This window comes from Lucilia sericata, unplaced genomic scaffold, assembly GCF_015586225.1.
Source record: "Lucilia sericata isolate MDLA Ls3-8-SP2 unplaced genomic scaffold, ASM1558622v1 Contig000344F_arrow, whole genome shotgun sequence".
Taxonomy (NCBI): domain Eukaryota; kingdom Metazoa; phylum Arthropoda; class Insecta; order Diptera; family Calliphoridae; genus Lucilia; species Lucilia sericata.
This window is the reverse complement of record NW_023994364.1, coordinates 23,396-47,742: the sequence shown is the minus strand read 5'-3', so window position 1 is coordinate 47,742 and position 24,347 is coordinate 23,396. Positions and strand designations below refer to the sequence as shown.

General features: G+C 31.6%; 2 protein-coding genes across 7 annotated transcripts in view; one reads left to right on the top strand and one right to left on the bottom strand.

The window, feature by feature from the left end:
- The first annotated feature begins 385 nt into the window (after nucleotides 1–385).
- LOC119603871 (protein lethal(3)malignant blood neoplasm 1) lies at nucleotides 386–9,853 on the top strand. Of its 6 annotated transcripts, XM_037956103.1 has the most exons (8): nucleotides 386–725; nucleotides 806–920; nucleotides 7,546–7,683; nucleotides 7,741–7,998; nucleotides 8,692–8,847; nucleotides 8,914–9,039; nucleotides 9,096–9,263; nucleotides 9,327–9,777. In XM_037956103.1, exons 1-8 carry the CDS (start codon nucleotides 705–707, stop codon nucleotides 9,635–9,637), a joined length of 1,293 nt encoding a protein of 430 aa, XP_037812031.1. In that variant the 5' UTR covers nucleotides 386–704; the 3' UTR covers nucleotides 9,638–9,777. The 6 variants fall into 6 exon arrangements, with proteins under 6 accessions (XP_037812031.1, XP_037812030.1, XP_037812029.1 ...); XM_037956102.1 differs by having other exon boundaries at nucleotides 8,692–9,039; XM_037956101.1 differs by having other exon boundaries at nucleotides 7,741–8,847.
- A 4,402-nt stretch (nucleotides 9,854–14,255) lies between these two features.
- The window catches only part of LOC119603875 (DNA-binding protein D-ETS-3-like), a gene marked incomplete at its 5' end in the record, with an annotated part of 32,222 nt that continues 22,130 nt past the window's right edge, over nucleotides 14,256–24,347 (bottom strand). Inside the window, 2 exons of the mRNA XM_037956136.1 lie at nucleotides 14,256–14,523; nucleotides 16,136–16,344. Coding sequence (XP_037812064.1) covers nucleotides 14,387–14,523; nucleotides 16,136–16,344 — 346 coding nt within the window. The remainder of the gene's footprint in view (nucleotides 14,524–16,135; nucleotides 16,345–24,347) is intronic.

Genomic DNA, 24,347 nt, shown 5'->3' with positions numbered 1-24,347 from the left:
AATCAACAACAACATACAAAATATATGATATGTTTTATATCTCCATAACCAAATATAGAATAATGTTTGCACAAGTATCTGTGAGTAGCAGTAGTTGATTGAATATCTATCTACTCACTGGTTGATGATGCTGGGTGAGTACTGTTGATGATCTGTTCTGTTCTAAGCAGCTGATGCCTAAATATTTATTTCTGACAAACGGATGACAAAAACAACAAATTGCTTGGAGAACCAGAGAATGTATCTGTAGGTCCAGTATGTATTTGCCTGTTTGATCATATATGTGTGTTTTAAAGCTAATAATATGAAGATTTTTGTAGTTGTTTTGTATCTGTTTTTTTTTAACGATTCTAACGTTTTATAATGTTTACCTAGTATTGTGAGCCCAGTCAATATCGAATAGAACGTCGTAAGGTGTGTTTCACAAGTGGCCAACTCAGGCAGAAAAAACAGATACAAAAAAAAAACAATTAAAAAACGAGAAAAATAATAAAAACGTTAATAAAATTTCCAAATACTTAGATTGCAACATTTAAGCCTGAAGTTATAAAATTATTAACAATTATTAGTTGGCAAACTTTGTAACGCACTTGAAAAAAACGAATTTTATTTTTTAAGAAAAAGTGATATTTAGTATCTTGTAAATTTCAAAAAATAATATCAGTTTTCTTAGTGTAAAAATAATATCATTAAAAGTTATAAAAATGAAATATTTAATAAGTTTAGTAAGTGTTTTATAAATCATAATTTTAATAGTTTTATTTTTCTATTAACCAAAACAAATAAAATTAAAATCTCATTAAAGTTTATGTTTGTTGCTTGCTGTCTGCAACAATGTTGCTGGGCTCAAAGCACAACAGTTCGTCCCTACAAATTCGGTTTCACCATAGACGAACAACAACATCGTTCGGAATCAAGAGGCAAGTATACATATGTAAATGTTTATTTATTTTATGTTTGTAAATAAGTACTTAGTTAATGTTTATATAAGAACGTGGTTCAATTGAACAGTATTTTAAAGAGAATTTAAATTTTTCTTCTTTTTTTCTTTTTTTTAATAAAGAATAGTTATTTTATAGAAAATTAAAGAAAATTTGCAACAATATTTCAGAACATTTTTTAAGACTAGATATATGTATTTGTCCGTGTTTACTTATAAATCGATTTTACAAAATGTTACGAAAATAATTTGCAAGTGTGCCAAAAAGGATCACATATGATTATATGTTCAATAATATACATACGTATGTATCTACTAAATATGTATGTCCACATCTGAAAACTTGAGATATAAGAACGTGTCATATATGCCCTCTGACTGCTTTTGTTTGTTTGAAATTGAAGAGTCCAAAAAACTTCTTTAATGATCACTGATGTTCATGGAAAAGTTCCACACTTAGCAGAGACACAAGATAGCGAAAACACAATAGGATTCAAATCCAAATTTTAGATATTGGAGTCGATATATTGTCTAGATAGACAGACAATACATTTCACATTCTGTCTATTTGTTTGTATGCATGTTGAAATCAATTTTCTGAAAGCCTTAAATATCAGCGAAGTCCAAATCTTCAATCTATCAGATCAGCAGAAGTCTCCTATTTTCAATCGTAAAATATGTATTGTTGCACTAATAGAAAAACCTTCGTAAATACAATGTTTTTCTACGTTATATTAATGATTTTGTTCATGCGTCATTGCATTAATGAAAGATGTTTCATTAATCTCAAAATTAATTTAAAACGATTAAGAATGTATAGTCGGGCCGACCATATGAAACCCTACACCAGTTATGAATATTAAATGTGATTTATTTTTCATAATAAAGAATTTATCTTGAATATTACCTTGATTCCGATTAATTTAAGCAATTTATTGACGACAAACTAATTTTCTGAAAGAGGCTTTATATGGAAGATAGGAACAAATGTGGACCGATCCCGATTAAATGGGCTGGATAGATTTATATAATATTTGTCTGTGATAAATTTCATTTCAATAACAGTGTTAATGAGTGAATTGCGGTAAATAAAGTCACTTTCCGAAAGGGGCTTTGTATGGGGGCTAGGGTCAAATAAGATCCGATCATTTCGAAATTCGGCAAGGTCATCAAGGCTTGCATAAAACTTAGTTGTGTGAACTTTTATCAAGATACATTTATATTATACATAATTATGAGCTCAAAAGCCATTTTCGGGGGGTTCAGTTGTATGGGGGCTAGGTGAAATAATGGTTCGATTTTAAACATTTTCAATAGGCTTCGTCCTTGAGAAACGTGTATTCAAAATTTCATTAAATTATCTTGGAAATTGCGTACAATGTTTACATGGACACACGGACGGACATCGTTAAACCGACTCTGAAAGTGATTCTGATACCAGTAGTCGGCTGAAATTTAGGGATGCCTGTACATTTGTATGTACTTTTAAATACGTACTAGCCAAATCTTAATTATAGACAAGTTTTACCCGCTAAAATTACGCAGAAATGTTGTTGTTTACTGAAAATGTATACAATGTGTGTTAGACGTAATATTAGTAATTGAATATCTTGCAATACTGGCCAAATTTATTGCCTTATTTATTGAATTAATAAAATTTAATGCTTAAGTTTTAAGATTCAGATACTTTGCTTAAAAATTGCTGGTTATTTGGTATGACTTTAGTCATCATTCAAATATTATATAATTTTACGGAACTTACTTAAATATAAACGGAAGTTAAATTTCCCGACAGCTGAATCCTTTCAACATAATTTTTCGAAGTACTTATCTATTTATAGATAATATTACTTATCACTTGGTTATAATTATAATTATCATTGAAATATTTAAAACTATTAACTACTGCTTCATAACAACATCATGTGTTAATGTTTTAAATTTTTCACATAAAATCAAATTTATAAAAAAATTCAATATTTATAGTGAAAATCTTAACGCCACACATTTGCTAAGCTAATAACCATGTTTAAGAATTTATTAATAATTTAACATAAAATATCAATAAATGCTTTATAATATGGACAGATAGTTGAAAACTGCCTCATCATCAATAGCACATCATTGTCAAGATATTTTATGGCAATTGCTGGCACATGGTGGCAAATGTTGCATCCACATTATGTCAATATTAGCAAATGACACTTGTTGGTAACCTCTTGTATCAATAATGCAACAAGTGGATAACAACAAAATAGCAACAACAATACCAAGTGGATAAGCCAGCAGGTTGCCAGTGTAAAATATAGCCTGTTGCTTATGCGAATTATGATGATCATTGTCGCAACAACTGCAGTTTTTTATATATTTTTTATATTTAGTAACTTGTTCTCTAAATAAAAATATTGACATTAAAAACCATAAAACATATGCAGGAACATGATTTCAACAGAATATTTAAAAAAAAATTCTTGATTAAAGCATTCTTTTTTTTATTAGCAACAAAAACAAACAAATAAAATTATGCACATATCAACATATACATTTATTAAACCGCTAGCAAAGTTGCGCAACAATTTTGCCAAAGAAGTATATAGTTAGTGGTTGCTGTCATAGTGTTTTGTCCATTAGATATAAATAATTGCTGTCAATTGGCGGGTTTCTATTTAAAGTAGTACTTAAATATCTATTCCATAAATTTTGTTCTATGCATATAACTTTATAGTATGTTTTGTCTATTTGATTGGTGAAGATGTTCTTTTAATTGTTTATTTACATTAAATTCAAATGATTTTATAAATCTGTAACCGACGAGATTTATTTTTATACATTTATTATTAATTTTTAATTATAACTAAACATCTGTTTTATTGGTATTTTGGTGACTATAATAAATAGTTGTTGTTATAATTAAAATGCAGTAAGATTATAATTTACAAAATGTTTATATAAGAATTTAAATTTATAAAATATATTTTGAAATTTGTTAAAGATGTAAATGTTCAAATGGACTCTAAAAAAAAGAAGTTTGCCTTGATGAGCAGCATAACAATAAACTTTTGCATTATTGTAAGTTATTTCCCAGCTTGTATAAGCTTCCTGTATTACTTTGTAACCTTTACACTACGATCACAACAACTTGTTTTGAGCAAATGATTTGAAAACGTTTTCAGTACATGTTTAGTTATTCAAAATTTCAAAAGTAATTCTTTTTTGTAATGCAACACAATAGTAAAGTGCTGTTACTATCATATTCTGGCACTGATATCATCAAGATGTAAAGTTTTATTATTGAACGGATTTAGATGTAGACACAAAAATATCAATTACCAGTCTTCTTAACACTTTCTTCTTTGACGATATTTGTCAAAACGATGACTCCCAACGCCCTTATGTGAAATTCAAAGAGCACACATTTCGATAGGAAGTCCCATTGTGGAATGTCTGACAGTGTTCAGACCCTATCTAAAGGATTAATCGACAACAAAATCAACTACACTGATGGAATGGCCTCTATTCTTTCGGTAACAACACCTAGAACGTATTTCGTGTGATCTCTACCAATAAACAAGGACATTACATCCTTACAGGGACACATCACCAGTTTATAGTATTGACGGTTTAAAGGTAGACCCTCTCTCAATAGACCTGGATTGCAATAACAACAAAATAACGGCGGTTCAAGAATACAACTTGCCCTAAGGGATCAACAAAGGGGAACGGAAACAAACCCAACAATGAAGGGAACTTGATCGATAGCAAAAAAAGAGGTAACTTACTTTATAATCACTTCCCTGTGAGGACGATTCAGCATCAGAACCGGAAATTTATGCCGAAATATTAATTTCAATGTGCATCATAAACCAACATTCCCTTCACAGCGATTTAGATTTCAACCACAACTACTTTAAGCAATCTAAATGTAACATTCCAATAACTGGCACAACACAAAGACCGAAACAATGTCCTACGAGCCACCGCGAATCGGATGTCTTCACCAGTTTATAGTATTGGCAGACTAAAAGTACTGGTAGCCCTGGATAGCAATAACAGCAAAGTAAGGACGGTTAAAGAAGGCATCTTTTCGCAAGAAAGAAACAAAGGGGGAGATGACACAGAGTCAATGAATATTGGACCCTTAATAATATTGCTATAGAAACGGACTGTTATTTAATCACGAACCACTGCGAATCGAATGTCTTCACCAGTTTATAGTTACGGCGGACTAATGGTGCTGGTAGCCATGGATTGCAATAATAGCAAAATAAAGGCAGTTAAAGAAGACAACTTTTCCCAAGGTAGAAACATGGGGGGAAGAGGCGCAGAGTAGTGCTGTAATATTCTACTACTTTTGATTACTCAATACTACTCAATACTTTTCGTTTGGGTACTCAATACTACTCGATACTTTTAACGGTTTTATTTTAAATTAAAAACGAGGAATTTTTCCTTTTTTTAAGTAAAGTTAGACCAGACATCACACGTCTTTTGAGACATTTTATTTTTTTAGATAGCGTCGATAAATATTTGTAACTTTTTAACTATTATTGCAGTGTTTAAATAATTTTTACATTGATTTGATATTGCTAAGAGTTGCATTTCTAATAATGATATGGTCTATATTAGATTTTAGAGCTGTATTTTTTCACATCATAGCCGTTAAATTTAAATAAGTTAAATCCATATACAAGTCTGAAAGTATTGAGTAACTACTTTTTAGTATTAAGTACCCAAAAAATAGGGCAAATACTCGATACTCGATACCCACTACTCAATACTTTAACAGCACTAGCGCAGAGTCCATTAATATTGAACCTCCAAGATCATTGCTATCAAAACGCAGTTCTAAAAATTTATGTTTAATCCAACTAGTAAGACGTTCTACATTCACCTATCAGTAAGCTGTTACGTTTCACTTTATTCTTGTTCGGAAATTGCGTCACTATTGCACGATCTGGATACCAGTCAGTATTGTATATCAGCATTTTCAAAAACACATATGGCACGTACTAAGCAAATCGAAATTTTTGTCAAGTTTTACCCGCCAAAATTGCGCAGAAATATTGTTATTTATTGTAAATATATCCAATGAGTATTATATTTAATAATAGAAATTAAATTTGTTTTAATGCGGACTTAATTTATAGGCGATAAATATTATTTTAATTAAAATTTAATGTTTAAATTTTAATACTCAGATGTTTTAAATAATTTCTTAAATAATTATCATTTATTGGTATTTTTATACACTTCAGCTTTGTGAGAAGGGTATATATAAGTTTGTCAGTCCGTTTGTAATTTCCAGAATATAATTTCTCGGTCGTATAAAAAACATATACATATATATTCTAGAACCATATAGATAGCGGAGTAGATTAAGGCATGTCCGTCTGTCTGTCCGTCTATCTGTCTGTCCGTCTGTGCGTCTGTTGAAATAAACTTTCTGACGACCCCAGATATCTTCGAGATCGAAATCTTCAATAATTTTATCAGACATAGTTCCGAGAAGGTTCCAATAAAAAATCAGCAAAATCCATCCACAAATAACGGAGATATGAGCAAATATCAATACATATCAATATGCTGTTCACACTATATCTTTAATAAGTCATATTGTAGGGTACAACCCCAATTAGTAGTTAGCTCATATAATAAATCCCCATTCGCAAGCTTTCGATTTTGAATTTATCCTGTTTAACTCGATATTTGAAAAAGACACATTGTCACCAAATTAAAAAACAACAAAATACACACAAAACCAGTCAATAACTGTCACACGTAATTTTTAATTATGTTAATTTTTACAATTATTTATGGCAGAGGTATATATTTAAAAAAAATTTATTTAAACTTTAGCGTAATAAATAGAAAGAACAACAAACAAAAACAAATCAAAACAAACCATTTCACCTAAAATTATGATTATGAAAAGCAAGGTCATAAAACTAATAACCATATTTAAACATAGTTCTAAATAATTTAACGATACGAAAGTGTATTTTATTCTAGCATTTAAATGAATGTTTTATTTATATATAAATTTATTGTTTAACTGACTGTTTATAGTCTCATAAATTCAAATTGATTATGGTTGAACCATTGTTAAATGTCATATTAAATATGGTCTAATATCAGCTAGAGGAGAATTAAAACAAAAAATTTATAATAACAACAATAGTGATAATAACACATAAATTAATTAATAATTCAATTTGAAAAAATATAGCCATAATATGGTTAATATTTGCCATTTAATTGTGGAATATATATATATATATGTATGTAGAAATGTTTGTTTTGTTTATGTCATAAGAAAGTCCAACTGGTCCGAACACGGGTAAATGTTTGTGCCTAAACACTCACTCCGTTATATCAGGAACACTTTCAAAGCGAAATAAACTTGTTAAAGTTAGTCAAATTTATTTGTTTATAATAATTTATACAATTCAAATGGATCTAGTCGAACAAGCTGATTAGAACTATTGTAGATGAATAGATTCCGAATATTAAATATAATTATGATTTTATTCATAATCTAATTAACAATTTAACTGCTTCATTATTGTTTCTAAAATTGTTTGTTTTTGTATTTCTCTTTCTCTCAGATGAGCGTGGTATTGTGATGGGAGAATTTGGTTTTATAACAGCTGATGGAATTTATCATGTAACTGTATATGCCACCGATGAGCAAGGCCGATTTCGTATACTGGCCATGAGAAATTATCCTTATGAATCACCACCCAGTAAGAATGTTTTGTGTTTAATGTTTTCTTAATCTTATATTTAACTTTTCGTTATAGAAACTGTTGAGGTAATGGTGCAGCCAAAGATAGCACCTACAACTACTACCACCGCAAAACCTTTAGCCAAACATAATTTCAATACCGAAGCCTGTTCGGGCTGCTTTTTGACCAATGGCAATAATAAACCTAAAGGTCTTAATGGCATAGAAAGTAAAACTGTGAAGAATGATATAAGACCTTTGTCGAAGTCGTTGCCCAGTCCCAGTGCTAATGCAGCAGCTAATCCTAAGATTCCTAACAAGAATGTAGGCGCAGGTAAACTATACAGTTTAAATGGTGAAAATGTTTTATTAACCTTTAATGCGAATAAAAAGCCAATAAAACTAAATACACCAGTAACAGAAAATGTAGCATTTAAAGATTTAGTTGAACTACAAAATGCTGTCAAGAATCAACAATTATTTAGCACTACACCTTCATCGGTTGCACCAAGTAGAGCTTATTTAACACCTAATAATATTAATACAAAACCTTTAGCAATTGCAGCACCTAAAGTTGACATGACACTTTCAACATTTGTACCAAGTGTCTCTATACTTGCACTTAATAAATTTGTTTCAACACCCTCTAATCTAACACCTAATACTGAACACACAAATCCTCCTATCTTTGCACCTACTAAGTTTACCACAACTGTTGCAAATAAACAATCAAGTGAAAAACACACTACACCAAAAACAAAAATTAGCGAAATTTTATTAAATGATAAAAATAAATCAATTACTAAAACATTACAAAATCCTTTAAGAACACAACAGCAATTAATTAAGAGCACACCAACACAACCCAATGCACCTTATGTTAAGCAACAATACCAAATGGTAGCACTTTCATTGGTCGGTGATAAGGACACAAACAAAGCTATTATTAATAATAATCTTAAACCTTTAAAAACGAAAACTATTCAATTTTTGAAACATGATTTAAATTTACCCACAAAAACTGCAGCACAAGAAAACACTTTAACCAAAACACCTACAAAGAATACTCTTGAACCGCCATTTGAGGGTAATTTAAACACTGATACCACAGCACAGGCAAACACCTTAACTCAAACACCCTTAAAAAGCTCAGTTGGAAGTGTAGAAGAGCCAGCATCACAAGGTAAGGACACACAGCTAAAGCTTATGCTTGAACAACCTAAAGAATACAAAGTATTTCCTCAAGCATCAGCAAATCCTGCAACCTTGAATAAAAACTCCGGAAAGCAACCTATACAAACACCACCAAACACTAATACATTAAACAAGCAATACACTACAAGTCCCACAGTTAGCCAAGACACCAACCAACAAAGTATATACTGCTAAAATGTCCTAAAAGGCTTCTTTATTCAAATATTTTCTTTACAGCTACAAAACCTTTAGCAGGCAGTCCTGGTTCTGCAGGCACAGCAAAGACAAACACCGGAAATCCACCACCCATAATGGACATAATAATGCAAAAAGTGCTTCCTGCTATAATGGGTAAAACACCTTCAGGCACCCCAACTCAAACTACAACCCTTAATAAACCAAATGGTTTGTGTCACAACTAAACTTAAACACAATTTTATAATACAAGCAAAATTTCTCTTTTTACAGCAGTGCCATCTGGCAAAAAACCTAGCAGTACATCCGGTTCTTCTTCTACATCCGCAAACGGTGATGGTGATTTGTATCGTTTCAAATACATTTTAGACTATCACGGTCATACTGAGACCGGTAAACGCAATGGCAATAAGGAAGGCAGTTATTATGCCATTGGTGATGATGATGTTGAACGTACTATTGAGTATGTGGCAAATGAAAATGGCTATCAGCCACGTATACGTTGGCGTAAGTTAGATCGCAATGAAATCAAGTCAAAAGAAAATACTCTTAAAGATTACGAATTCGTGTGGTTTAATCAATAAGCAAACGAGTGGAAAACAAACCATAAAATATAGAAAGAATATTTAGATTTGTTTGAAATGTGTTCACTTTACTGATCCAATGAAAATTTATGTTTTTGTTGATTTAGTTTTATTTTAGTTTGTAATTAATAATTTAAATTATTTTTTTTATATTATTATTTTATAATTTATCATAAAGTATAGAGAAAACAATAAATATTTGTCTTAAAATTATTTTATAAAAAGTTTTTTGTTTAAATATTTACTTATTTTGAGTGAGAATTTAACTTCAAAGCCAATTTTGTGTTTTCGAGTAAAAATTAGATTTTAAAAGCAATGCTTCCAATAAACATCAGGGTGTTATTTGGAATATGGCTTAAGTCAATAATGAACAGAGCTCTTGAACTAACAAAATATTAATTTTTTTTAATTTTGTGGGCGTAAGAATAATTTTCTCATTACATAGATTTTGTAAAGTATAGAACTTGTTTATGTCAAATTTCATATTTTTAAATAAGGAAAACTCTTTTTTTTTAAGGAATACCCTTTCCTGAAAGGAACCCTATATAGGGGTTATGGTCAGTTTTAGAATAATCCTTAGTAAATTCGGAATGAAGAATTATATATGTTCCTAAGTATAAACTTGTTTATGTTCATTTCATCGCTGTACTCGTAATTTTCTGAAGAGAACTTTATATGAGGAGTAGGGTCAATTATTCATAACTTGTTGTAGACCGATATTGGTTCATATAAAACTTGTTTACCTTAAATATCATCGTATTTTTAACATGATCGTTAAAGTAATTTTCTGAAGGGGACCGTATATGGGGTAGGGTTATAACTTTTATAAAATTTTTTATATTTCAAATCGGCTTTATCCACATAGAGCATAAAAATATACGTCGAAAAAGTATTTTTCCTTTTCCCGACCGTTAAAAACTTTCCGCGCCAAATGCTTTGAAGTTTTCGATATTTACTATTAACAAACTTTTAAATTTTTTAGTCTATAGTCTAGTCTATAGTCTAGTCTATAGTCTAGTCTATAGTCTAGTCTATAGTCTAGTCTATAGTCTAGTCTATAGTCTAGTCTATAGTCTAGTCTATAGTCTAGTCTATAGTCTAGTCTATAGTCTAGTCTATAGTCTAGTCTATAGTCTAGTCTATAGTCTAGTCTATAGTCTAGTCTATAGTCTAGTCTATAGTCTAGTCTATAGTCTAGTCTATAGTCTAGTCTATAGTCTAGTCTATAGTCTAGTCTATAGTCTAGTCTATAGTCTAGTCTATAGTCTAGTCTATAGTCTAGTCTATAGTCTAGTCTATAGTCTAGTCTATAGTCTAGTCTATAGTCTAGTCTATAGTCTAGTCTATAGTCTAGTCTATAGTCTAGTCTATAGTCTAGTCTATAGTCTAGTCTATAGTCTAGTCTATAGTCTAGTCTATAGTCTAGTCTATAGTCTAGTCTATAGTCTAGTCTATAGTCTAGTCTATAGTCTAGTCTAGTCTAGTCTAGTCTATAGTCTAGTCTATAGTCTAGTCTATAGTCTAGTCTATAGTCTAGTCTATAGTCTAGTCTATAGTCTAGTCTATAGTCTAGTCTATAGTCTAGTCTATAGTCTAGTCTATAGTCTAGTCTATAGTCTAGTCTATAGTCTAGTCTATAGTCTAGTCTATAGTCTAGTCTATAGTCTAGTCTATAGTCTAGTCTATAGTCTAGTCTATAGTCTAGTCTATAGTCTAGTCTATAGTCTAGTCTATAGTCTAGTCTATCTCTAGTCTAGTCTATAGTCTAGTCTATAGTCTAGTCTATAGTCTAGTCTATAGTCTAGTCTATAGTCTAGTCTATAGTCTAGTCTATAGTCTAGTCTATAGTCTAGTCTATAGTCTAGTCTATAGTCTAGTCTATAGTCTAGTCTATAGTCTAGTCTATAGTCTAGTCTATAGTCTAGTCTATAGTCTAGTCTATAGTCTAGTCTATAGTCTAGTCTATAGTCTAGTCTATAGTCTAGTCTATAGTCTAGTCTATAGTCTAGTCTATAGTCTAGTCTATAGTCTAGTCTATAGTCTAGTCTATAGTCTAGTCTATAGTCTAGTCTAGTCTATAGTCTAGTCTATAGTCTAGTCTATAGTCTAGTCTATAGTCTAGTCTATAGTCTAGTCTATAGTCTAGTCTATAGTCTAGTCTATAGTCTAGACTATCTAGTCTATAGTCTAGTCTATAGTCTAGTCTATAGTCTAGTCTATAGTCTAGCTATAGTCTAGTCTATAGTCTAGTCTATAGTCTAGTCTATAGTCTAGTCTATAGTCTAGTCTATAGTCTAGTCTATAGTCTAGTCTATAGTCTAGTCTATAGTCTAGTCTATAGTCTAGTCTATAGTCTAGTCTATAGTCTAGTCTATAGTCTAGTCTATAGTCTAGTCTATAGTCTAGTCTATAGTCTAGTCTATAGTCTAGTCTATAGTCTAGTCTATAGTCTAGTCTATAGTCTAGTCTATAGTCTAGTCTATAGTCTAGTTTATAGTCTAGTTTATAGTCTAGTCTATAGTCTAGTCTATAGTCTAGTCTATAGTCTAGTCTACAAATGGTAGTACAGTAGTTTATAGTACAAATGCTACTTTTTTAACTCTTCATAAAAATAAGAACTGATACCTCTCTAAGGGGAGGAAACAGCAGGAACATAGAGAATGACATAAAGTTTCTTTAATATTTATAACATTTTTGTGGCGGTGTTTAAAGTTGGACAACGACGGGGTTAGAAGGTTAAGAACCAAAACAATTACTTAAAACCATCCATTGAGATCTGGTCCATTTACTATTTAATAAATAAAACCTTTAAATTTTAATTTTTCCAAATACTTTTTTATCTTTTATTTATGGTTTGTTATTATTATTATTATTTTTAATTTAAGAACTTAATTAGTCTAAAAATTTCTTTTTTATATTTAATGTTTAATTTACACAGAGACAAGATTAAAAATATTTTACATACATTCATCAATAAATCTGTTTTCTTTTGTTAAAGTTATCTTTTCGGAAAAGTGTGTTTCTTTATATATAAACATAAATACGACGAGTACATTGAGATATTGAAATTTGTTTTTTTTTTTTCATTATATTAATTAGAATAAAACATTAATATTTAAACATCGATGGAATTATTTTAATGGTTAATATTTTACAATTTTAAGATACTTAAAAACAAATTGAACAACTTACAACTATTAATGTAACACTAACACATTACAACTTTACAATAACAGTTGTGAATTGTTCAAATTTAACAAATAATTAGTAGAAAATATACATAATTATATTTAAAATAATAAGGTTTTATATATTTTTGTATACTTTCTACTTTTTATGTTGTTGTTATTTAATAAAATTAATAAATTTATTTATTTTATATATTTTATTGATAAACTGTACATTTCACTATCACAGTCATCCAGTTCAATATAAATGTCAATTTAAATTAAACTGTGAAAAAAGAGACGTCAAAATTACTTTAACACAAATTTATACAATTTTCATTTTGTCATTCTTATTATAATTAATGAAAATGTATAAATATTTGTTTAATATATTTTAAAATTATTGCTACAATTACACGTTTTGTTTTATTTATTTGGAAAAAACTACAATTATTTTTTGGTTTATTTTAAAATATTTACAGTTTAATTATTACAAGTAATTAAATCTAGCAAGAGTTTTTTTTAATTTTGTTTTAAAACAACATTTATGACTAGAAGAAGAGCATTATTTTATATTTTGGTTTTCTTAATTAAAGTTTTTGTTTCCTTTTTTTGCATTTAGACAATAAACAACAATTGAAAATTCGTTAGTATTTTATTGAACTTTAGATGAGGATAATGTTTTTGGTTTTTTTTTCACTTTAATTATTTTAATTATATTTGCATTAATTTGGAAATACTAAGATTTTGTTTGGTTGCCTCAATGAACAATTTGTTTTTGGTTTCCGTTTGAGAGCTAAATTATATAACACATTCATTTGGGATTTTGTTGCACGATTAAAATTAGAATACACTGTTTAGATTTAGTTGTTTTGTAGATTTGCTCATTAACTGGTGGTTTCGTTTAGTATGGTTGTTCACCCTTAATGTGTCGGTAGAAGGAGGGAGTATCTGTGAAAGTGGTATTATAGGTGGAGGCGTTTAGGGGCTCAATTGTATTTGCCATTGATGAGGGTCGCGTTTCGTTTGTATTACCTATGGTTAAACCATATTCAGCCATATGTTATCATTTCAATATGGTAGTTAGACCAGAGTTCATCAAACGATTGCCAACTACCAAAGAATTCAAATTACTGCTACCTACTCCCACACCTAAACCGCCAATACTGCCAAAACCACTGCCACCGCCAACACCCACACCCATGCCCACACCATGCGTATGAGAGGAGGCCAGAGAGGCTGTTGCAATGTTAAGGTGATTTCCATTAATGAGACTATTTGTGCCACCGCTGTTGCTATTCTGTGTTAGACTGAGGCTATTGTGGTTAATACTGCCGCTCGAGTTGAGGCCACTATTTAAGCCGCCGGCTGTGTTGTTGGCTAAACCAGTTGACATGTTGCTGCTGGAGTTAACGGCTGAACTTAGATTGTGTAAAGTGGCTACATTTATTGCAGCCTGTGCTGCACTTGTACTCGTGCCACCCGAGCTACCCATCACACCACCTGAATGCATAGAATGTGCCCCACTGCTGCCAGCGATGGCGTTACTCTCATATTAGAAACCACCACCGGACGATGATGGTCATGCGTAATGGGGATAGGAGCTCAAATGTGGAGCAACATGAGAGGGTGTTACATGACCCATCGAATGGGGTTGATACAAGTTGGTGGCATGGTTACCCCAATTACCCCACGAGGCGGCTGATGGAAATATGGAAGCTAAAAATAGATTGAAAAAAAAGAGAAAAAATGTTATTAAAATGTTTTATTTGAGAAAATCAAAAATTAAAATTATTAAATAATGTTTTGTGTTTCTAAAGGGCGCTTTTATAGTTTGTACTTAGAGAATAAATTTTGTTTAAGTTTTAACATTTCAACCACATTTATTATATGACAACATGGTATATCCAATTACAAATTGTTGGATTTGAAGTGGTGCTTTTAAAGGAATTATTGTTAATTCTTAAGAGAAATATCTTCAGTATTGACAATGAAACGCGTTATTACATATTCATTATAAATATGTAAAATTTCATTAATGAAATTAAAATTTTATGTTCGGAATGAAATGATTATGTTTAATTATGCGTACAATTAAATAAATTTTTTATTAAAATAGTAATTGGGTGCCTCCGGTAAATGTTCTATTGACAATGAAACGCGTTATTACATATTCATTATAAATATATAAAATTTCATTAATACAATGAAAATTTTATGTTCGGAATGAAATGATTATGTTTAATTATGCATACAATTAAATAAATTTTTTATTAAAATAGTGATTGGGTTCCTCCGGTAATTGTTCTAGTCTATCAATCTGGAGGTTGTGCTTTCGATTCCCAACAGAGACTTTGCTGAACAAGAGCAGGACCCACAGTAAACTAGATGTACTTCTACAGATCTGATGTAACATAGGACCCTTCATTTCAATTAACTAACTGAAATAATGCTTATCAAAAATGAAATATGAAATTGTGTATATAAATGCAATGAATATTTTTCATTAATCCCTCTCAGAATTTATTACAGTAAACTATTAATTTTTAGGAAATTCTAATCTTTCACTGAAGCTTAAAGACTTAACTTTTAAGCCCTTAAAATCATTATATTCAAACTAAAACTTATAGTTAATTAAATAGTTTTCTATAAGGGATGGTAAATGGAATTTTTAAATTGTACAAAATAGCATTTGAAAGTCCACTTTTTTGAATCCGATTGTACAAAATATATATTTTTGCAAATTAATATAAAACAAAAGCAAGCCGACTTCTTCAGTCAGTAAAAACTAATCAATATTTGTATGTATCAGTAAGTTCATTAGTCAATGTACCAGACCATTGACTAGGCAATAGGCTATTCTATAGAAAAAACGGGAGACTAGTCAATAACTAGACAATAAACTAGTATTTTTATACTAATCCTAAGACTTCATAGAATAGTCCTTGAGATACTTTAAACGTCTAGTTAAAAGTATTCAAAATTAAAGATTAGTCATTAGACTAGTCAATAAATAAGACCATTTAGGCCCGTTAACACCACCTTCGGTTATCGTTTAACCTGTAGATATTCTTCCGTTTAAAATATTTTTTGTATGAAAACTGTCAATTTAACCTTTAACGATAAAATATAACCAGACATTGAAATAATAGAACGTTCAGTAAAAATTTGACCGAAGTCGGTAGTTCTTTGAACTTTGTGTTAAACAAAATGGGTCGTTGGTGTACCATTGTACTTTTGAAGATCTAATTGTACCAACACTATTACAATTGTACCAATTTGGCCAATCCTGCTTTCTATATTCAGTATAAATAAATATTTCTCAACTTACCAGATGATGATGTCATGCCATGATGAGGACTCATAAATGAGCTTAATTTGGCGCTGTGATGATATGGTGTCATAAACAAATCACTTTGATATTTATAGGTGGGATCACTAGCTGCTGGTTGAGTGGCAGCAGCCAAACCTTGAAAATCAAACTTATACGCATAACGTTTGCCATGGACCTTGGTCATAATATTTTTGTCGTAGTAATATCTAAAATAAAAGAAAGAATATAAATTAATATTAAATTAACCTTAAAATGAAATATAATTTTCGTAAATCATCTTTCCATCACCCACTCAATCTTAATAATACATTTAATTTTATCACTTAGTTTTACTGTTTGTAGTTCTCACACTTTTTTATGGCGTTGTCATGTTTAGGACTATTATTTTGCCACAGGACTAATGCACAAACATATAACAAAATAATACATAATCACAACCCTGCAGTTCGGCAGGACAGTCCCGAACTAACCACTTAATCTACCACTTATGGTGGCCGCTAGCCACCGACTGCCCCAGTAACTAGCTATTTTAACATGTGCTTGTCAATCGCCACCCCACAGCTTACGAAGAGACCGAAAAATGCTTAAGTTTGGTTTCTAAGTGTCCACTCTCTCGATTACAAAGGGAAACTAAAGTGACGATTATCTTCACCCTCGTTTACTAAGAGTACATCCGTGACGAAAGACGACTGTCTTTTTCGGAAGCTTTGACTCTTTGTTGAACTGCTGGAAATATAATGTCCATCATTTGAATTAAAGTTTTCTTGTATTTTTGTTATATTATTATTTTTTGCCAGTTTTGGTAGTTTCATTTAAAACACTTTGTGGTTTGGACATTTGTTGTGTAATTAAAAACACCCATAAATCTTAAAATAAATATAGACTGTTTTGTCCTGTTTTGTGTATATTTACAAAAGGCAAATATAATAAAATATAATAAAATAAGTGTTATGTTCGTTTGTATTAAACATAAAAAGACTTGTTTTAATATATATAAGAATAAAAGGTGTTTATTATTTGAAAGCTACTAATCGAATAATACATATTATAAAGTAAAATTACCACTAACCGTTAGAAACAATGTTTGTATTTTATGAAAGATGTGTATAAAGAAAAGATGATAAATACAATAAAACTGTCATCTGGTGGAAGGGTTACCAACCACAACATCTCCCTCTTTAAGTTGTAAAATCTCTAAACCAATTCGGCTCCCGTCTATTGCGATGCGATCGACGAAGTGCTTGGTCAGAATGTTCAGGAAGAACTATTTCCTGATTGTTTACTTCTTCAGTTGCTTGTGGCACATATGCTGTCATATCCTGTGTCATTGCTGATGAAGGGCGTTGCTCAGATGTTGTAACTGGTGAAGCAGAGTAACGACCAGGGGCCAGGGTTATATTTTCTGAAGTAGGTGTACGTTCACTATTCGAGCTTGATGTATTTTTATTGGGTGCACTGAGATCAAAAACATCTAAAAACGAATTAATACTTGTTGAATTGCTGTGACGTAAACGCAATTGATTTGCGTGCAACTTCATCGATTTAAAATATGGGAAGGTAACAATCTCCACTTCATAATTAACGTTTCCAATACGATTTTTAATAATTCCAGGAGCCCAAAAGTATTTATTCAGTTTGTATACTTTGGCATAAACTTCACTTCCAACGTTAAATTGGCGATCTTTAGCATTGTATTTACGATTATATTGCAATGCCATTTTGTCATTGTAATGACTAGAAACTTGTTTTGGTTTTAGAATCAAATCCATGTTGATTCTTACCTTCCTCCCCAAAAAAAGTTCCGATGGTGATTTGCTTTGGAATGCATTATCGTTGTTTGTAGCACGATAGGCGTGTAAAAAATCACGGATTCCATTAATTAAATTTGATGAACTTTGTTTCTTAAGCGCCCGCTTAAAAGTGTCCACAAAACGTTCCACTTGTCCATTAGATTGTGGGTGGAATGGAGCAGTACGTAAGTGTTCAATACCACGTACCCTGCAGAAATCCAAAAATTCTTGTGAGGTAAATTGTGTTCCATTGTCACTCACCAATGTTTCAGGCCATCCGAAATGTGAGAAAAAATCGTTAAGACAATCGATAACTGCTGCTGACGTCATCGATTTCAGAGGGTAAACTTCCGGCCATTTGGAAAACGAATCCACCACCAATAAATACGTCTTCTGCTCCACAGGACCTGCCAGATCAATGTGTATACGTTGCATTGGCCTTTGTGCAGTAGGCCAGGGATGAAGATTTGCTCTTGGTGGAGCTTTTGCTGTGGATGCACAGGCTGTGCATTGACGTACTAACATTTCCACATCTTTGTCTATGTTTGGCCAATAGACATAGCTTCGGGCTAGAGCTTTCGTACGAACTATACCTTGGTGACCTTTGTGTAACTGATTAAGTACACGTTGGCGTAGACTTTTTGGAACCACAATTCTATGTTGATAGAGAAGACAATCATCAATAACGCATAATCCATCTTTACGGAAAAAAAATAGCATCTCTTCTTCAGACTTTGCGTGCGGCCAAGAACTTTTGATGTATTTTATTACGTTTTGTATTGTTTCATCTTTTTGAGTGGCTGAGCGTACCATATTGTATGTTATGGGTAAAACATCGATGTTATTTTGAACCAAATATTTCACTTCTGCTTCCAGTGTTGCACAAGCAATTATTACGTCTTCTTCGAGTTTTTGTTTATTGTTTATGAGTCGCGACAAAACATCTGCGCAACCAAATTGTTGTGTGGGGACGTAACTTAAATCAAAATCATATGACATTAAAGTTAAAGCCCAGCGCTGTAACCGGCTAGCTGTGTGTGTTGCTATACCTTTCTTACTGCCAAAAATAGCCAATAGAGGCTTATGATCGGTTTCCAGCTTAAAACGACGGCCATACAGCATTTTATGGAATTTTTTTACTGCAAATACGAGTGCCAAACCTTCTTTTTCAATTTGTGAATAGTTGCGCTCTGCCGGTGTCAATGACCTCGCAACGTGGTATACAGCTTTCTCAGTACCATCAGGGAATTCGTGGCAAATGTAAGCACCAATGCCCACATTGGAGGCATCTGCAGCCACCTTAATTGGAAGACTTGGATTGTAGTGTGTAAGCATAAGGTCAGAAGACAAAATCTCCTTAAACTGTTGAAAAGCTTCATCACAAGGCTTAGTCCATTTCCATTCAGAATCACGTTTTAAAAGTTCGTCTAATGGTGCTCTTAACTGTCGCATTTTGCGAATAAATTTGCCATAGTAGTTCACTGCACCCAAAAATGACCGCAGCTCTGTGATATTTGTTGGAGCTGGCATTTTTAAAATGGATGAAATTTTACCTGGATCAGGTTTGATGCCGGTCCCATCGACTTTATATCCAAGGTAGGTGCAGCTACGAGAAAAAAAACTACATTTATCAAAATTTACAGTCAAATTATACCTTTCAAAACGTGAAAACACTTCATAGACTGCTTTTTTATTTTGTTCCATTGACGGCGTTGCTATGATGACGTCATCGAGATACGGATAGGCATATTGAACACCAGATAGAATTGTATCAATTGCCTGTTGAAACGCGCCAGGAGCGGACTTGACCCCAGGTGCAAGTCGGTTGAATGTAAAAAGACCTCTGTGTGTATTGATGGTGAGCATCTCTTTTGTAGAATCGTCTACCTCAATTTGCATGTATGCGTCAGTTAAATCTATCCTTGTGAAGATTTTGCAGTTGTTGAAGTTAACAAAAATATCATCAGGCAATGGAAGTGGATAGGTGTGTATTTCCATGCATTCGTTTAAACCGGTAGAATAATCACCGCATAATCGAACTTTCCCGTTAGCCCTTTTAACAACAACAATAGGTGCAGCCCATCTGGAGTAATTTACAGGTGTAATGATATTGGCCTGTTCCAGTCGTTGAAGTTCATCATCTACTTGTTGGACTGCTGCATAAGCCACCGGTCGTTTTGGTTTAAATACTGGTTTGGCATCGACCTTCACTTTTAAATTTACTTTGAAAGTAGAACAATGTCCGGGCTGCATGGCGAAAACTTTCGGAAATTTATTTTTGATTTCCTGCACTTCCGAAACACTGATGTTGTTGCAAATTGATTCGATTGGATAACTCCAAATACCAAGTTGGTCCATTACATCTGCACCCATAATATTCAAATGGTTGAGGCTTGTCACGAAAAGTGTTGCTATTATTAGCTTTTCTTTAAACATTACCTCTGCTTTACACTGTCCAATTAGCTTGAGAACATTACCTGATGCGTCTCTTGGTGTTTGAGATGGTTGTGTGAGGTTAGGTTTGTTTATTTTCGACCACATAGTTTTTGATATTATTGTGATGTCTGCGCCAGTATCAAACTGCAAACGTTGTTTTACGCCGTTAATTTTAACGTTGATGTGTTTTCTGTTTGCAGCGACGCTGTTTACGGCATGTAAATTCGCTTTAAATTTTGCATTATTTTTTTTATATTTCTTGTCGTTTTGTTGTGTGCGTTGTGAAGAGAAACTTGAACAATATCCCTCTTTGTGGCCGATTACTCCGCATTGTTCACACAAGTGCTTAGTGTATGTGCAATTTTTAACGAAGTGCATCGCGCCACACTGCCAACAAGGCCTTTTCGGTTTTTCACTTGGATTGTGCTTTTCTCTTAATTTACCTTTGTGCTCTTTTGATTTTACGGCATGTACTTTTTGTTCAACAATGGCGGCATCTTTTTTTAGACTTAGTACCCTATGTACTTCGGTAACCATTTTGTCAATTGTGTATGCTCCCTCTGTGTCTCCCTCCAAAAGGTTCAAAAGGCGCGCTCTGATATCGGTGTCTTCTGCGCTTTGCAAGCCACGAAGAAACATCAGACACTTAAAATGGTTTTCCTTTAGTTTGCCAAACTCAAAATTATCGCAATTACGATTTACCATAGCACCATATGTAACAAAGTCGATACCACAACTTTTAGTAAATTGAAGACAATTTATTCGTGCACTAAAAAGAGACTCTTTTCTTCCAAAAATAGTTTTCAATGTAGAAACTGTCTCTCTGAAATCCAAATCACGAGGCACTTTAGGCAAAATATAGTCGGCATACTTGTCGAAAACATCAGGTTCTAATTTTCGCAAAACTAACCTCACTTTTTCGGCATCATCTAATTTGTCGGCATCTTCACCGAAAAGATGTTCATAACGAGAGTACCAAGCCTCAAAAGTTTGGTTAGAATCAGCATTATAGGCAAATTCCTTTATATTTTTGGACAACATACCCATTACGGTATCAGAGCTTGTTGACGGAGCATCTGATGTGGCTGAAGCACTTCTAGACATTGATACTAAGTGTTCCATTAGCCTTTGCTGTTGTTCCATTTGAATTTGCTGCCGCTGCAATGTTTCTTGTTGTTGAGCAAGAATTTGCTTTAGGGTTTGATCCATTTCTTATTTTTTTTTGTTTGTTTTTGATTCAAAAAAAAAAAAAATAAAATAAAATAAAAAAAAAACTATTCACAACCGACAGTATTTGTAGAGCGTGTTTTCCTTTTTTTTTTTTTTAATAAAAAAAACTATCCTCGTCGCCACTGTTATGTTCGTTTGTATTAAACATAAAAAGACTTGTTTTAATATATATAAGAATAAAAGGTGTTTATTATTTGAAAGCTACTAATCGAATAATACATATTATAAAGTAAAATTACCACTAACCGTTAGAAACAATGTTTGTATTTTATGAAAGATGTGTATAAAGAAAAGATGATAAATACAATAAAACTGTCATCTGGTGGAAGGGTTACCAACCACAACAATAAGCGTAACCTTTGTAGAAATTAGGGAGGTTTTTTCTTTGTTTCTGTATAAAAGTCAAGTCAAAATTAACACGCAGTAAACCTCAAATTTTGTTTTCTTTTTTTCTTTTTAACGTTTTCTTCGTTTTATAAATAATTAGCGTGGAATTATAATTTTTATGTTGTTTATAGTATAATTATTTTTTTAATTGTTATAACGCAAATCACGGAAATTAAAAATCAAGTTTATTGTGGTTTTTTAAAGACCCAAATAGTAATCTTTAGGTTTGAGGAAGTTTACTTTAAGGAGATTTTTTAATCAAAAAATTAAATGTTTAACTATTTGTTTGGCTCTTTACTATTAACCACAGCAGTGTCCCTAGGTAATCTAGCGGTAAGTTAATAGATACCTTAAGAAACCTAAATGATCTAGAAAGAAGTCACTTTTAACTTTACATGAAATCAATAGTTTGTGAAAGCTATACCTTGTGGACTAGTTAGTTGCCAGTTATAGAATTTTCAATTGATCTTCTATTTACTCTACCAAATTTTAACATATTGACCGTTTGTTAAATGTATCGCAAAAGTGTAAACAAGCTTAAATACATACATATATGGCCAATTTACCAAAAAAATTCAATCCTTTTTTCAAAAAATAACCCTTTTAAATTTACTCTTGTTTATTTAACTGTCACTGTGCAATCATCTTATAAAAAAAGATTTAAAGATATTTAAACAACAATTGCTAACTTAGTAAATAAACCAAAATAACTTAAAAGAAAATACAAATTGATTTTGTTACCAGACAAAGTAAAAAATAAAACAACCAACTTACACATTTATACATACATGGAAAAAATGAAATCAAGCATATAAAACGGAACAAATCAAATGCACAAGATTTCTTTTTGTTAAAGGCAATTTAGTAACTTTTTAGCTTTCATCTTAACATTTCCATTTTGTATAAATATTTTTGCCAACAGACACAAAATCAGAGAGAAGTGTTAAATAGAAAAAACCCCTTATAAATTACAATAAAATCAAAAAATCCAAAAAAAAAGAACAAAATATAACCTAGATTTTCTTTAAAAAAAAAGGGGGATTTTCTCTTTTATCTATACCAAATGCTTTTATTTAAAAAGTAACTTGATGTTTTTTTTTCTTATATGTTAAAATTAACCAAATAGACAAGTATTTCATTTTAACACTTGAAATACTTTTTACATTGACATCTTTGGCAATCAGCAACCATCAACACATCTTCCATTATCATTCTTACAAGGATAATGTTTAGCTTTTTATCATTGTGTTTAGTCAGAGTATTACCATTATCCCAACAAAGTCCTTTAATGCTTCATTTAATACATCTTTACATCTTTTGTTTGTTTAATCATGCATACTACTCACACATAAACATATTCGTATAAATATTCATACCCCATTCTATTGCAAGGAATATTTGTTTTGGTAGTGTCATGTTTGTGTATCTTTATGTGCTTTTGATGGACACTTGTATGTGTCAACGAAATGGTTTATTTTAATCCTTTTTTTCCTATTTCTTTATTTATTATACACTAAGCTATTGTTATCCTTAAATGTGTGTACTTGATCACATATACTTACATAGAAGACGAGGTATGTTTGAGGTTATGTTTGCCAATTTTGTTTTGTTTGAAATAAGAATAGGGAGCCAAATTAAATGATTTTCGACAATTGGCAATTTTCAATTGATGAAGCATTTATATTTGTTGATTGGATTTAAAAGGATTCTGTTTTTGTTTTATTAGAAATGTTTGTTTTATCAGAGTAATAGAGAGTGGCATATCTGAGAAGGGGTTATGTTTTGTGGAATTTTTGATTTATGATTGATAACATATGGTTTAAATTATTAAAGACAAATGATATGAAACTAACTGGACATTTACAATCTTCAAAAGATTGAACAGAATACTACCTAGTCATAGTCTAGTCATAGTCTAGTCATAGTCTAGTCATAGTCTAGTCATAGTCTAGTCATAGTCTAGTCATAGTCTAGTCATAGTCTAGTCATAGTCTAGTCATAGTCTAGTCATAGTCTAGTCATAGTCTAGTCATAGTCTAGTCATAGTCTAGTCATAGTCTAGTCATAGTCTAGTCATAGTCTAGTCATAGTCTAGTCATAGTCTAGTCATAGTCTAGTCATAGTCTAGTCATAGTCTAGTCATAGTCTAGTCATAGTCTAGTCATAGTCTAGTCATAGTCTAGTCATAGTCTAGTCATAGTCTAGTCATAGTCTAGTCATAGTCTAGTCATAGTCTAGTCATAGTCTATAGTAGTCATAGTCTAGTCATAGTCTAGTCATAGTCTAGTCATAGTCTAGTCATAGTCTAGTCATAGTCTAGTCATAGTCTAGTCATAGTCTAGTCATAGTCTAGTCATAGTCTAGTC